This window comes from Pituophis catenifer, unplaced genomic scaffold (assembly GCF_029215685.1).
Source record: "Pituophis catenifer annectens isolate HBS135680 unplaced genomic scaffold, rPitCat1.0.hap2 SCAF_1, whole genome shotgun sequence".
In the NCBI taxonomy this organism is placed as follows: domain Eukaryota; kingdom Metazoa; phylum Chordata; class Lepidosauria; order Squamata; family Colubridae; genus Pituophis; species Pituophis catenifer.
The window spans coordinates 284,077,315-284,093,601 of NW_027256881.1; the positions used below are offsets into that span (position 1 = coordinate 284,077,315).

At 40.2% G+C, this 16,287-nt stretch overlaps 1 protein-coding gene across 1 annotated transcript in view; it reads right to left on the reverse strand.

Moving 5' to 3' along the window:
• Positions 1-14,084, reverse strand: part of ITPKA (inositol-trisphosphate 3-kinase A) — a 49,308-nt gene extending 35,224 nt beyond the window's left edge. The window contains exon 1 of the mRNA XM_070931308.1: positions 13,641-14,084. Within this exon, the coding sequence (XP_070787409.1) occupies positions 13,641-14,084 (444 nt within the window). The remainder of the gene's footprint in view (positions 1-13,640) is intronic.
• Between the last annotated feature and the right edge of the window lie 2,203 nt (positions 14,085-16,287).

A 16,287-nucleotide genomic window follows, 5' to 3' on the forward strand; every position in this document is an offset into this window, starting at 1 on the left:
ATTAATACAACATATTATGTATTAGTTAATCTCGTGCTTAAATTCTAAATGAATACAGGTTTTATTTTCCTGCACAATTTAATTCATGGAAAATATATTTTAAACTAAAATCTAATTGACACTCATCCACAGGTAAAACTCAGTGGGATTTAGTTATGATTAGACATAACTATATATGTGTAGTTATGAGTAAAAATGCTCTTAGACCTGTCATTCAACAAAATAAAATACAGTATCCCAAACATAGAACTCTTCTTTCCAAACAGCTATTATCTCCCAAATTTGTAACACAGTAGGAACCAATCAAGGTTTCCTGGTCTGGTCTCTGATGTCAAATGCCAGGCTCAAAGAAAATAAATTTCCAAAATGCGTAAGGGATGATATAGATAAGGGATGAAGAACATCCCACAACCTAGTTCCTTTTTTCAACTGCAGATATGTGAACTGAGAGAAAAACTCTTGAAATAAGTGAGGCAGTAGGGATGTTAATCATGCTATTGAAAGGATTCACTCAGCGTTTTGGCTTTTTTTTAAAAAAAAAGGAGTGGGGTGGTGGGATAGCTTTCTTACAGCAGATGGCAGACCTGGCAACATTAGCCGGTTCCAAAAAACATAGCTAAACAAGTTTAAATCTGGGTAAGATTTGTAAGGAAGACTACCAAAAACACCCAAGGTTGCAAATTAAGACAGAATTGTTGAAAAGCATGCGGAGAAAGCCACACGTACCAGGAACTAAGTTCATCTTAAGGAATCCTTTACGGTAGTTTTTTAATGGAAAACCAGAAGAAGGGTATAGATGATCATTTTCAGAGCATGCTGATTTCAATACAGATTGAGAAATACAGCCTTCACATTCAGCAGCCACTGACACAAATGCACTTCGCCTTTTTATATTATACTACTCTGTTACCAGGATCTGGGATTTTTTTAAATGGCTATGTATTAAGTATGACAGTAGACCTCTGCCACCTAAGTGTTGCCCCAATACAAAATTAAAATAATGTCCTGAAATTAAACATAATCACATTATCTTTAAATGTTATATTGTTAATTAAATGTTAATTGGAGTTGGGGTTTTCTGGAATACTGACAACTAGCATGAAATCACAATTGTTTTCTTAGAAACACTGGGCCTCTGAATAATTAGTGTTCTAAATTAAATCTATAAACTGAATAGGACTGAACAGTTCATGGAAATAATAGACTCATCTCATAGCTGTCTTAGTCTTTCTAAGCTTTTTTGGAACAGTTTGAAAGCAAGCTTCTTTTCTTTTTTTTCCCAAGAGTTCTGTGAGAAAGTTCATTAAAAACAAGTCCTAAAGGCACACCCTAAAGTTTACTTCTGCCAACTTATCTATTGGGTTCCACCCCTGCTCCAACGTATCTTATGGGAAGGGAGCAGAAATATTCTGAATGGCTCAGTAACAACCTTCAAGCAAAAGAAGCTTGCTAAAGCATGTTCAGATGTTTCCACTAATGGTGGGAGTAGAATTGTTAAATTCTGTACCTCCAGTATTTAAGCTGTAATAAACTGAAAATGATAGCTCCTATATTCCTTCATGCAAATGTTTTTATAAAATAAAAATAACATTTCTTAGCCTATTACAAGGGAAGGCTTAGGTGACAGCTAATCAAATCCAGAATGAATCACATACGATTCTCTGGGGTAGAGAAATTCAGCACTACAAAATCCCGAATTACGTGCCTAAATACCATCTTTGATTAGTTTTTTTTTTATTCAGCCCTGATTTCATTTTCCCCTTCTTCATTACAGCACAGAAAGAGTGCATTTCTCTTCAAACCTGGCTAGGTTTTGGTGAGATTGAGAAGAAGTGATTCATTCTTTCAGATTTAAACAAGTATCACTTCATTTCAGGGAAATTACGGTAAATAGTTCACTGTTTAAAGCTCTTAATAGTTGTTTCCTCAATTAGACAATGAAGTCATGGCATTTCCGTCTCTAATTGTCATCATAAAATAATCAGGAGTAATACTTTGCATTTATACAGATCTCTTGATCAAGCAAGCTTTGAGGACAAACATTAACTAATTTGGAGCAGCTTCCCCAAAATGATTTCAAATGCAAAATTGTTAAGAATGGTTTCAGATGTTATAAATAAATAAGCATTTTTTTTCAGCATGTATAGCATAGAGCCTCACACATGCTGGGCAAGAAACTGAGATCAAGAAACAATGCAAATTTGGCATTAACAGAACTTAATCCTGTTCCCCTCCTCCTGTTTTCCCATCGCACTCTCAGCATCTTACAGTCTTGCATACCAAACAAATAAGAGATAAGCAAGACCACACTGCAGTCAGGTAGAAGAAATGCATACCACGGATATTGTAATTATCAGGACTGGCCCAAGACATGAATCTAAGACAGCATGTCCCTGCATTTTCTATTAACATAGTGATCACCAGTTATCCTGTATTTATTTTTTTTTATTTGATTTATATGCCGCCCTTCTCCGGAGACTCAGGGTGGCTTACAATGCGCTAAGCAATAGCCTTCATCCTTTTTGTATATTTATACAAAGTCAGCTTATTGCCCCCACAACTGGGTCCTCAATTTACCTACCTTAGAAAGGATGGAAGGCTGAGTCAACCTTGAGCCTGGCGAGATTCGAACCTGCAGTAATTGCAGGCAGCTGGTCTTAATAACAGGGTGCTTTAGACCACTGTACTACCAAGGCTATTTCCTGTGTTATGTTTTTTAGATGCACAGGTAGGTACATGTGGTGTGTAGAAATGCACAGGGGAATTATAACTGAACTATTCTTCTGGCCTAGATGGATGAGGCCTGATCTTTATTCTCCTTGGTTTTGTGTCCTGAAATAATACCTCCTGTTAATCAATATTTGTGGCTTTTTGCTGTTATTACTTGCCATAATACAAAGTGTATTATGTACACACTATACACACTGTACAGAATTGCACAATCACACAAAGTACCGCTTCTGAAGAGGAAAGGCTGGATGGAAAATGGGAAGATACAGGCAAGTTACAAAAGTATTCTTCTTCTCCTAAAGGCAACTTTCATAGCCACTCATACAAAATATTTTTCTCGATGAAAATTAAAGGAAAACATTTTATTCAATGACGCTATATCTCCCAGCAATAGATACCAGGAAAAATTAATAAAAGAACCACCGTAAGCTCAACCCACCCCAACCCCAATTCAACAGCTCTCCCAATTCAATGGTTACACACACACACACACACACACACACACACACACACACACACACACGGTTCGGACCGGTTCTATAGAACCGGCAGTAAAACCGGCGGGAGGCTCCACCCACTGACCCTGACGTCATGAGAAGCGATCTGTGTGACTTATGACCATTTTTCACATTTATGACTGTTGCAGCATCCCTGTGGTCACATGATTTACACTCGGATGCTTGACAACTGACTCACATTTATGATGGTTGCAGTATCCCAGAGTCATTTGATTACCAACCTTCTGACTAGCAAAGTTAATGGGGAAACCAGATTCACTTAACAACCATGTTACTAGTTTAACAATTGCAGTGACTCACTTAACAAGTCCTCAGGGAGAAGGGCGGTATATAAATTGGAAATAAAATAAATAAAATAAACAAATGTGGCAAGAAAAGTTATAAAATGGGGCAAAACTCACTTAACAAATTTCTCAGCAACATAAATTTTGTGCTCAATTGTGGTCATTAAGTTGAGGACTACATGTATCACATTGTGGCAATATTTATTCCATTGAGGTTTGTGTAAACAGACATAGGCTATTGTTTTAAAAAACACACACAATGGCTAGATTCACAAAACATGCCAAGGAAAACCCATCCTGCAAAGTGGGAATGTATTCGTGTTGAAATGACAAACAAAATGTGGAACTGCAAAAATAAGAAAAATAGTCATTCCTCAATGTGGCTACACGAACATATAACAGAGGCTTCTTATAGGTAAATATGCAAATATTGGGTAGAAATAGCACATCTCAGAAACTAAGCATAATATCCTTTCTCAAACATAAACACACCGTAATGCAAATGAACCAATTTTTTTTTAAATAGATCAATCTACTCAATGTAACTACCCCTTCACACACACACGCATCACGTGTTCAACTAAAATTCCTAGAATTTCCAACAACTAATAGTTAATTCTGGGAGTTTTAGTCATTGGAAGACCAAAGGTTTGGGAAGGTTGCAATAGATACACACCATGTGTTCAACTAAAATTCCTAGAATTTCCAACAACTAATAGCTAATTCTGGGAGTTTTAGTCATTGGAAGACCAAAGGTTTGGGAAGGTTGCAATAGCTTTATAAACAGGTTTCACTACATTATGTTCACCAAAAAACACAATACTGTGCAAAATTATACTGGTTCCTCCCAGTTTAATCCTGTCTGGCTGCTGCCTCCAAGATGAATCTTTATTCTTTGAAGTATTTCCATCAAAAGAGCCTTGGTAGTACAGTGGTCTAAAGCACCCTGTATTAACACAGCTGCCTGCAATTACTGCAGGTTCGAATCTTACCAGGCTCAAGGTTGACTCAGCCTTCCATCCTTTCTAAGGTAGGTTAAATGAGGACCCAGTTTGTGGGGGCAATAAGCTGACTTTGTATAAATATACAAAAGTATGAAGGCTATTGCTTAACGCGTTGTAAGCTGCCCTGAGTCTCCGGAGAAGGGCAGCATATAAATCAAATTAAAAAAAAAAAGGATTTCTTTCACACTCACTTTGAACACCACATGATAAGCTTAATAGGACTGGCAAATAAAACATAAACTGGGTTCATTCAAATTAATTGAAATTACAGGAGTAAAATCCAACACATCTTGAGGCCACAAAACTGAGGAATGTCGATAGTTAAACTTTTGCAGCATGTCCAACAATCTGGTTTGTTTTTGATTACACTAAAAACAAATCACAAGTAGAAGGTCACCAATGACTTGTAGAGTTTATCATGTTTCATATGTATGAAAACATCCCCCCATTCACACTTCTTATTTTCAAACTGTCTACTTTTAAATGAAGCAACCTTGGACTTTCTCTATCAACTTTCCCCATTTATTCTTGCCTTTTTTTTTAATGAAAAGTTGAGCATTCTTTGAAGCAAAACACTGACGCAGCCATATTCCAGTGTTTATGAGATTGAAGGCATTGTTGTAAATAAAGTTTACACTACAGAGGAACACTGCATTCGTTTTAAATGGAAAGAATGTAAAATAATAATAAAATGGCAGATGACACATTAATTATTCTGGTTTCTAAGCTTTTTTGTTTTATATGGAATAAGTTTTTTGTGAGAAAAAGCAATAGGAAAGAACCACAAATACAAAAATAGAATCTATGTTAACATAATTCCAATGGAGAAAATATAGAGCAAAAATAGCTCTCGGGTAGCAAGTCAAAACTAGAAAGAACCATCTGGATCAAAAGGATACTGAGCCTAGTACAACCCCCCCTTTCCCCAAATATATTCTGAAATCACAACATGAGAAATGTGCATTATATATTACACAAGAGAAAATAATAAGAGTTCACAGATATCTCTGTCAATCCAGCGTGAAAAGTCAGATCCTTACCCACCACTTAAAAATCCATTAGAAACCTTTCCCTGAAATTCCAATTTAAAATATACATATTGTGCATGCTTAGTTTATGTAATCTGCTTCTGTTTCTGAACTGAAATGACTGGTACTTTTAGTTCACAGTTTTGAAGTGTGGGTGCTGTAATTTCAGGCAGTATAAGAAAGATGGAAACAGATAAAATGAAAAAAAAAAATCTGAAAAATACTACAAAATTCTTTTTCATCTGGGCAACCAAAGCACAATACAAATCAGCTTAAGGATTTCTCTAACAGTAGCCAGGGTTCGCATACATAATTTTAGTTGGAGTTCTCCAGGCTTACAGAACATCAATACCAAAGAACATATAACAATTTTGCCTCCTATGACCACTACTTCAGGACTGATCTTTCTAAACTCAAAGAATCCCAACTAATATCATGTAAGAGTAATAAAGATCAGTTTATGTGAAGCCTTCCTCTTTTCCTATCCTTGAAAAAGCAAGATGTATCACCACAAATCTTATTGGTTATGTAATGGATTTTTAAAGTTGTTTTAAAACTTTAAAAACAGATAACTGTTCCTGACATAGCATGCCATCCATTTTGAATCCAATAATTTATATTCATCAATCAATCCAACCTGTTCTTGCTGCATTTTGGAAAACAGTACAGTTCCTTATAAAATTCCCTTATTGCCAAGACTGATGCTGCCAGTACAGGTAGTCCTCCTCTTACAACCACAATTGAGACCAACATTTATGTTGCTAAGTGAGAACTTTGTTAAGTGAGCTTTGCCCCATTTTACAACTTTTCTTACCACATCTGTTAAGTGAATCACTGCAGATGTTAAATTAATAACACGGTTGTTAAATGAATCTGGTTTCCTCATTGACTTTGCTTGTCAGAAGGTCGCAAATGAAGACCACATGACATCAGGACACTGGAATGGTCATAAATATAAGTCAGTTGCCAAGTGTCTGAATTTTGATCACATGACCACAGGGATGCTACAATGGTCATAAGTGTGAAAAATTGTCATAAGTCACTTTTTTCAGTGCCCTTGTAACTTTGAACAGTCACTAAACAAACTGTTGTAAGTCGAGGGAACAATCTACCTGATGAATCTGCATAGCTGTTGTGGCCCGTATGCGGCCTGTGTGGCTGGTGGCTGATTCAGACAGCGAGGAGGCTGGTGTGATGCTGCGCCAGCAGCCTGTGCAACTGGCACTCGAGTCGGACAATGAGGCTGGAGAAAATGTGGTGCCAGAGGTGGGGATTCAGCCAGGGCCTTCAGAACTTCCAGAAGCTCCCTTAAGTGAAGAGGACGAAGAGGAGAACCCTCTTCTCAATGTACGGGCGCACAGAGCTGCCAAAAGGCAGGAGTGGCTCCTCAGGAGGAGGTCTCCTCGAGAGTAAGGCTTGGGGCTAATTGACCACTCCCTTTGCCTATTTAAGGAGGAACGCCGACCAAAGCAATTTGCAGGGAACAACTTAGTGCACATACCTTCGTGCCTTGATCTTAGTTCTCTGCAAATTGCTTCTGGGCTTTCTGTCAACCATAGTAAGATTAAGATTATTTATTCTTTGGATTCTTGTAGGCTGTTAAGAAAGTTAATTAACAGCCTTTGTTTGAAAAAAAAAACTGATTTAATTTAGTAAACCAAGGTTTGTACAGACTTTGTGTGTGCTGTGTTCTTTGGGGTCCGTAACTGGGGCAGAAAAATAGCCAAACAGAAGAAAAAGAATGAGCAATGCGTTATTGTACTGATTGGGCAGCTGATTGCCTCAATGAGAAAGAGAGAGAGAGCCTTTTGTTGTCTCTTTTGAATTGTGTATAAATATGATTTATTTCTATGTGTCAATTAATGGCTGATTTACTGAACACCAGGTTTCTAGGAATTTTCTAGTGGGTTTTTTTTTTTTTTTATTTGGCTTGGTCTGAGATGCTTAGTTTCCCAACGAAGTACCTGTGAGCATCCTAGACCAATCCTAGACAAAGCAAACAACCAGAGAGCATCAAGGACTCCACTATCCAAACTCACTTTGTACGGCCACCTGCCAACCACAGCACCTTTTGTTATTGATTTTTATATTATTTAGTTTAATTCATGAGTAAATTTATTCAACATTTTATGGGATCGTGGTGTGTCAGACGTTGATCAATTAATTGATTAGATAATCCACAAAAATGGCACATATTCATTATCGACTGAGGACTGTGTTTTCTCACCAACACATAGGTGGAAAGTAACACAGGAAAAAGTGAATGTGTATTGGCTCTGGAATTAGTAAATTATTTCAAATAGGATTTAATTTCTAGAATAAATCATACTTGAATTAATTTTTGTTTTTAATAATGAATGCTGGTTACACGTGGGCCAAACTCAGTTGATTAACATACAACAGTTATTAAAGATTTAGATTACAGTTCATAGTTCTAGAGAGATTTAAATCTTTCTCCCTTCGCCACATCTGCAATGAAAGCACCTCTCCCTTTCCCCAAATTTGCAAAAGTTGCAAGGACATGGAAATCCCAAATGCATTACAATGTGTATTGGGGTTTCTTATTGCAAAAAGACGGTTTAGGGGAAAATCTTAAGAAATCCTATGTACTGATCTCCCAAATTACATCTCTTTTGGATCTTAGATTCATCAGATGTCCACACTTTGTTGGTTTGTATGAAAGCTCCCTTTTGCCTTCTGCTGAAAGAAAAATGTAAAAGCATTCAATTCAGATCAGATTCATTGGTGGTGGGGAGATGACACACAACTAATTCTAATTTAGAATTAGAAAACCATCATTTACTTCCACTTTTCAGCAAAAATGGCCCACCCACAGCAAACAATGGGTTCCTTACCAACCATGGTGTTTCACTTAACAACAGCCACAAAAAAAGGTAAAATTGAGTCAGCCACATAATGCCCCCTTTACAACTGTCACATCTTACAATCATAGTGGGCAGCCTTCACTACCGTTGTAAGTCAAGGACTACCTATAAAAGATGGCTCAGGTTTATTCTAATTCAACCCTGAAAATATTTCAGCAGTTTGTGTGCTTCTATTAGCATATGTCAGGTCATCTCTCCTTAGCAAAACGATGGCAATCTCCTCCCTCTCCCTATGGCAGGTAAGAGAATTCGCTAAAGTAAACAGATTTCAATCTATTATAATAAACACATTAAATGACTTCCATAAAAACTATGACTAACAGCTTGCTCTGCTTTTAAAAATTGACTTTATATATAAGAGCACCTGCTTAACTGCAGAACAGATTTGTGAAGAACATATTATTGCCAAAATGGGTAAAACACATGGGCTAATCTTTCTAGCCCCTTCGAAACAAGTCACACCCACAGTATGAAGCATTTTTAAAACTGTTATCTTAAGACGAAAGCTAGAATACCAGCCAATCAAGAAATTGTTAAGTGTATTCTAATTTAATAGTAATACTATATCAGATTCCAAATGCAACTCAAAAGGCTGTAAAAATTCAAATAATGACAGAGTTTCAAAATGGCTGGCAGCTGTTGTTATAAAAGATTTATAAACTCCTAACTATTTTTATATCTAGAAACATAACTCAGATTCTGAATCAGTGTTTCTTACGTGTGCCAATTTTAAGCTGTATGGATTTCAACTCTTAGAAAGGAACATGCTGGTTGGGGAATTCTGGGAGTTGAAATCCATACATTTTAAAGTTGCCAAGCTTGGGACACACCACCCTAGCTATACAAAGTAAATTTTCAAAGGAAGAAGTCCATTATATAACAAGGAACGCTGAAACTCATTATACTGGATTTGCATTCCTAAAACATCTACTAATTCCAGACTGGAAATTACCAATGTATGAAAATTGTTGTACTGATGTATTGTTTATTATTAGAGGTTTTGCCAACCATTAATTCAATTAAGTTGAATACATTGCTTTTAGTCGTGCCTGAGAGTAGAGTTTAATTTAGATGTAACGCAGGTTCTGTAGAGAAACATAAGCAATTACCTGGGGTAAGAATGCTCTGTATTGACTTTACGAACCAGTGCTTTCATATATTAAAAGTAAGTCTGCCCAACTATTTTCCAAGCTTTGATAAATCAATGCCTTTTCTCAACTTCTGAGGAGTTAAGCACAATATCAAAATTTGCAACTTTGTTTCCCTTCCATTCCTGTTGATATTTATCCTAAACATTTCCATGGAGGAATGGAGCTGTGAGAAATTGTTTTGCTTCCATCTTTAGATCCGAGTTGTGTACGCATCATCTGAAGGGTTTCCTTCTGCACTTTGTAACTCCTCTTTCCTGATTCACAGCAGACTACCCTTTATTGTTATGTTCCTGCCCTTCAAATCCAGTTAGGAAGCTTGATTTAAAGAATAACTTTATATTGACCAATTCAATCAATTCCTACTGCACCTTTAGTAAGAATACAAGCCTACCTTAAAAGAAATGTTATAAGGATTTTGACACTCAGGATTTGTTTCTGAGTTTGGGCAAAACAGGAAACTGAAGTTAATTAGCTCAGGAAGGATTCAGGCATTGTATGCCAAACGGGGAATGGAAAGGGTCTGTATGAAAAGAAAGACAATGTGGAACTGGTCAACCATAGCTAAGCAGGAAAGCATGCACTGAAAGAGCTGCCAAACTCAGCTAGGATTATCCCATTCACATGCTATGTCTCTCAACATGGCCCATGAAGATCAGAATTGGTTATATGGAAGACATAACCTAAACTAAAATGCCCTCAGACATCACCAGCTTAGAGCAGGGGTCTCCAACCTTGGCAACTTTAAGACTTGTGGACTTCAACTCCCAGAAGGCTTTGCTGGCTGAGGAATCCTGGGAGTTGAAGTCCACAAGTCTTAAAGTTGCCAAGGTTGGAGACCCCTGGCCTAGAGGTTTAGATTCAGTTCCAAAAGAAAGCCTTGGGGTACATGTGGACACAACTGTAGCTTAAAGAAGTTGACTTTTTTCTTCCAAACCATGCAATTGCCTGCTGCTTGATCCTGAGAAAAAAGGACAGTTGTATTAAGAAGCTGCAAACAGATGTTGCATTAATATAGACTTCAAAGCTGCTTTTTTTGAAACTGAACCTGAAAGCTCTGGACAGCCTTAATTCCTGCACAGTCTCAAATATTGCTATGTCTTTCCTCCCTCCCAAAAAATGCTACTAAAATACAAGTTTCCTTAAGAGCATTATAGCCTTCCTCTTGTTTTCATCTTCAAAACTGAAAGAATACTTTAAAGAAATACTAAAAGCTAACCTTCCCGGATTCATAAATTTTATGCCAAATACTTCATATTTTTAGGAAATAATTATAGCCATTCCTGGCTCAACTTTGCAAAAGATTCTGTAATCAGTTCTTAAAGTTGTTATGCAAACAATGACAACTCTTGAGGAGTCACTGTGTTTATCATCTGTTTCCATTATTAAAGTAATTCTTTGTTTTTTTTCTTTATTATCTTACACAAGGAGAAGGACACATTTTTAAATATCTAGCTGATAAAAAATATGAACTGGACCTTGTGAATCGCCATTAAACCAACCATTCTGGCTTTGAGGTTTTGGAGCTATTGCCTCTGATGCTCTAGGAGCCACATGAAGCATATCTCCTGCAATCGGTTAATGATCAGGGATGCATTATTGAACAGGCAAATAAATTCCTGCCTAAAGTCTTGTGATTAAAAAGTGTTGTATATCTGGCCATGTTCCTTTCAGATTTTCCAGTTACAAAGAGCTCTTCTCATAGACCATGATTTTTAAAATTGTATTTCCATGCTGAAGGAAGTATATTATTTTTGTTCATGTTAATTTTAAAGCAATATTTATATGTAATGTACAATACTGTGTGTGTATAGGTGTATTAAGTGAGGCATCAAAACCTCTAAGTTTTCCAATGATCTAGAGCAGGGTTTCCCAAACTCCCATGAGGTGATGCAGACAGAATCCAAGGAAAGAACAAGTGAAGAACCTTTTAGTTCTACATTGGTGCAATAAATCTACTTTTCCTAAAACACTAGTTTCAAGTGAATAGCATGATGTGGAAGACGCTCAAATTTTGTTTACTTTTTGCTTTTATTAAAAAATAAATTTTCATTGTATTGTTTATATTGTTCATTTGTGTTCATTTTGATGTTTGGGTTTTTAGGGGTGGTTTGTACATTAAGATGACACTAAAGAGAATGAGAAAAAAAGTTGCGAAACCTCTTAATTGAGACAAGCAGAAAAGAAGCTACAGGTGAAACTATTAGGCTGTCCAAGATTATCTCTATGATTTCTTATTTATACATTCAGTTTCTAAGACCACAACTTCTTATCCTTAGACGTATTTCACATATCTTTTCAGTTCTTAAAATTCCTAACGTTTACTAGACATCAGCTTATTTTCTTGCTACGACTGAAGACGGAAACTACAATGAATCATTAGTCCAATCAAGTTGTGATTTAGGAGAGCAAAGGTGTTGAGACACACGTTGGGTATCCAACTCAGAAATTTTGGAGGTTTGTTCCAGACTGTTTCAGATCAGCCATAGTTTGCAGAAAACAGCTGAACCATTTTCCTTTCTCTGCATTTTGGCCTAAGCAAAATCTGAATGGGCAGGTAGACCAAGGCTTCTTCCTTCCCCCGGGGAATTGCCAGGACTGCATAATCAGCACCCATCTTCCCAACACCTTCCCTTCCTCAATCCACTGTCACCAACATCCCAGAGTGATAGAATGATATATCACGTCAGCCTGTCTGCCACCCTCCTCCCAGTAGCTTCTCTGTCTCTGAAGAGAATTTAATGTTCTTGGCTTTTTCTTGCTCCCCCTTTAAACCTTCTCCCTGAAACAAAACAGACACCAGAACAACTAGACACAAGAACAGTTTTTTCCCCAACGCCATCACTCTGCTAAACAAATAATTCCCGCAACACTGTCAAACTATTTAGTAAGTCTGCACTACTATTAATCTTCTCATCGTTCCCATCACCCACCTCCTCCCACTTATGACTGTATGACTGTAACCTTATTGCTGGTATCCTTAAGATTTATATTGACTGTTTCCCTATGACTATCATTAAGTGTTGTACTTTATGATTCTTGACGAATGTATCTTTTCGTTTATGTACACTGAGAGTGTATGCACCAAGACAAATTCCTTGTGTGTCCAATCACACTTGGCCAATAAAGAATTCTATTCTATTCTATTCATTTTGTTCTAGGCACAGATCAAAAAGCACCCAAAACATCAAGTTTTGCCTTGCACATAGACTCTCTGAACCTAAGTATTTCCGACCATTCAAAAACCAAAATCCCTACTTTTTCTTAGCATTCTCACTTCTGAGAAATAACTGCAATTTATATTAGCAGGATAAACCTCTGTACTCCATCAAGTGCTTCAGGCAGAAAGGTGAGGCACAAAACATTTGCTAAATGTTGAGTTAGACACACAAAAGAAGAAGGAGAAAGCAATAGGGATTGTCCATGCAAACTATTTCTAAGAGCTTACCACAATACACAGTATTGTCAATCAAACTGTCCATCCACTCCACAAGTGCTGTGTCCAACAGGGTCCCCTGTGAAAACATCTACTTTGCATACTTTTGACGTTTAGGGAAACTGGTTTCCCTAAGCAGTTGACATATACAGAGTGAAACATCTGACAACTACAGGTGTGGTATTTCCCCTTGAGTCAACACACGTTCCACACAGAGAGGAAACCCTGCGTTCAAATTTATCACACTTCTAGGTAATCTTTCTCCTACTTAGAATCTACGTGGCATTTTTTTTTTTTTCAAAAGGCCTATTCGTTGATTTCAGCTGCAATCATAGGCGCAGCTTCTCCGAAAGGAAGAACCCCCCCCCCTTCAAACTGCCCGGGGAAAAGGCCTTCCTTTGGAATAAGGAAACCGCGCGCTCCCAGTTTGCAAAAGCCAAGGAAGGAAAAACGCCCAGCCAGCCCTCCATTAACCAGGTGAGTATTTTTAGCAATCCCGAATCAACTCCAAGGCGTTGTTGGCAAGCCAGGCAGAGCCCCCCTCTTAGGGCAGAAGCCCCCGCTCCCGGCAGCGGTCTCTCCCGGCTCTTCCCCGGCCGTCGGGTACCTGGTGCGTCTCCTCGCCGTGCTCCAAGTGAACGATCCCTTGGCTCCTGCCTTCCGTGTCGCTCAGCAGGTCATCCTCGGAGTCCTCGAAGACCGACGACGAGCCCGTGGAGGAGAGCGACGACGTCGAGAGCCGCCTGGAGGATTGCAGCAGGTGCAGCGAGCTGTCCGTGGTCAGCCAGGCACCGTTGGGCTCCGTGGGAGGCAGCATGGCAGGGCTGCGCTGCGCCTCTCCGCCGTCCTCCTCCGAAGTGACGGTCAGCTGCGGGATAACCGCTTGCAGCACCCCGTTGCGGGGACGGCAGCTCTTCCGGGCAGGCTCGGGCAGCTGCCGGCTGGCCATCGCGCAGCGAGCCTCGAAGAGCGAGCACAGCTCCCCCACGCTCAGCTGCCTCCTCCGGCCCAGCTCCGGGCTGCTCCCGTCCTGGGCTTCTCTGGGATCCATAAAGGAAGGCGAAGGCGCTAGCGATGCCGGCACCGCGAAGGGTGCAGGGGGCCGAGCCGCCCAGGCGGAGAGTCCGGGGCAGCGGAGCGCTTCGGCGATTGCTCCTCCTGGCACCTCGGCGCCGGGAAGCACGCGACTGAAGAGGGCTCGGGCTGCCGCTGCATGGCCGGCCTGCGCCCCGTCAGGCCGATCCCGCCGTCCTCTGACTCATCCCTGGGAAAGTGCCCGAGTTGCTTCACCGCCCCTCAGCCTGACCCATATGGGTAGATCGCTCGGCAGCCCCACGCTGCTCTCGGGCGGCGTACGCAACCGGGAGAAAGGAGGAGTCTGGAATGTGCGTGAAGGAGGGCCCGCCCGCCCCGCTCTCTCTCACTCACCCAGTCACTCACTCAGTCACTCCCACACGGAGCCTTTGCTCTGTTTGTTTTGAGGTAGCGTCGCTTCTCCTCCCTCCCTCCCTTCTTCTTTTTTTTTTTTTTGGTTTCTCTTTCAACGAAACCTGGAAATGTCTCGGCAAATTCAGCCGGATAAATAAAAATTAAAAAAAAAAAAAAAGGAGAAGCGCCACTCCGGCAAGCCGCAGACCTGCTTGCAAAGTTTCTCTCACTGCTTGGCCCCGCCTTCCCCTGGGCTCCTGGACGGTACAAAGTACGGCTGGTTTCCCTCGCGTGTTGCACGCCCTCGGCCCCGTCTCGCCAATGGCCTCCCTCGAGAGTCTGTGGAGATTCTCGGTCGCCCTGGTCGTGGTTGTCCCAAAGGTGCTTTTTTCCAGAGGCAACTGGACTTTCTTGTGTTTTTTTTTTCTTTGAAGACGTTTCGCTTCTCATTCAAGAAGCTTCTTCAGCTCTGACTGGATTGGTGGGGAATGGAAGGATTTCTTCACCAAAGGACTTTTTCTTGGAGATCTTCAGAACTAACTAACTAACCCACAAAATCTACTCTGATTACACATATTGCCTTATGGGTGAAGTATACGATGGGACAGATAGACCAAATCAAATGCTGAATTATCTGTAGATGACTGGTGCAGCTTAGTTTAGAGCTGCAACTAACCCAAACATCTAAGACATTTCACTTCTCATCCAAGCAGCTTCTTCAGTTCTGACTGGATGGTGGGGAATGGAAAGATTTATATTCCTTTCAGACAGCTGGTCATTTGCATTTTTTAAGAGAGTCCTACTTGGAGGTTTGTCTGTGAACAAGCTCCACACACATTTGGACTATTAGGTGACCCTGAGGACACAGACAAACCTCCAAGTGGCCTCAATAACTCTCTAAAAAGAATGCTAATGACCAGCTGTCTGCGAGAAATATAAATCTTTCCATTCCCCACCATCCAATCAGAGCTGAAGAAGCTTCTTGGATGAGAAGCAAAACGTCTTCAAAGGAAAAAATAAAGAAATCCAGTTGCCTCTGGAAAAAGCACCTTTGGTCCTCCCACAAGGTAGTTTTACAAATGCCAGGAATGGAAAGAAACCCCTAAAATGCAGTTATAAGAAGCGAATGAGTCATAGTCATTATCCCTACGTGGTTCAAGTAGCCCGCCCTACCGTGGCACTATTTAAAACTTAGAGCTCTGTCTCGTGATGCCGTGATGGCAAACCTATGGCACGCGTGCCAGAGGTGGCACACAGAGCCATATCGGTGGGCACGTGAACTCAGCTCTGGTGTGCCTGTGCGCGCTGGCCAGCTGATTTTGGGGCCTTCTGGGCCCACTGGAAGTTGGGAAACAGGCTGTTTCTGGCCTCCGGAGGGCCTCCGGAGAGGTGGGGAAGGCTGTTTTCACCCTCCTCAGGCTTCTAGAAAGCCTCTGGAGCCTGGGGAGGCTGAAAAACAGGCCTGCCGGGCCCACGTGCCATCACGTGCCAAAAACATGGGGAGCGTGGGGGGGTTGTGCGCATGCACGGGGGAGCAGGGAGCATAGAATTATGGGTGTGGGCACACACGTGCACGTTCCACCCACCCCTGCACTCCCCCTGCTTTTGGCACGCGATGGCAAAAAGATTAGCCATCACTGGTCTATTCCATCCTGGTGCTTTGCAGATAGTGCCAGATTTAACTCCCCAATTATCTTAGAAAAGCTGCCTTCACTGTGGATATGAATAAAATAATACCTTATTTTTTCAGTGCAGGTCATTAGTGTTGATCTTACTTTAATTAAATATACACTGCTCAAAAAAATAAAGGGAACACAAGCAGAAGA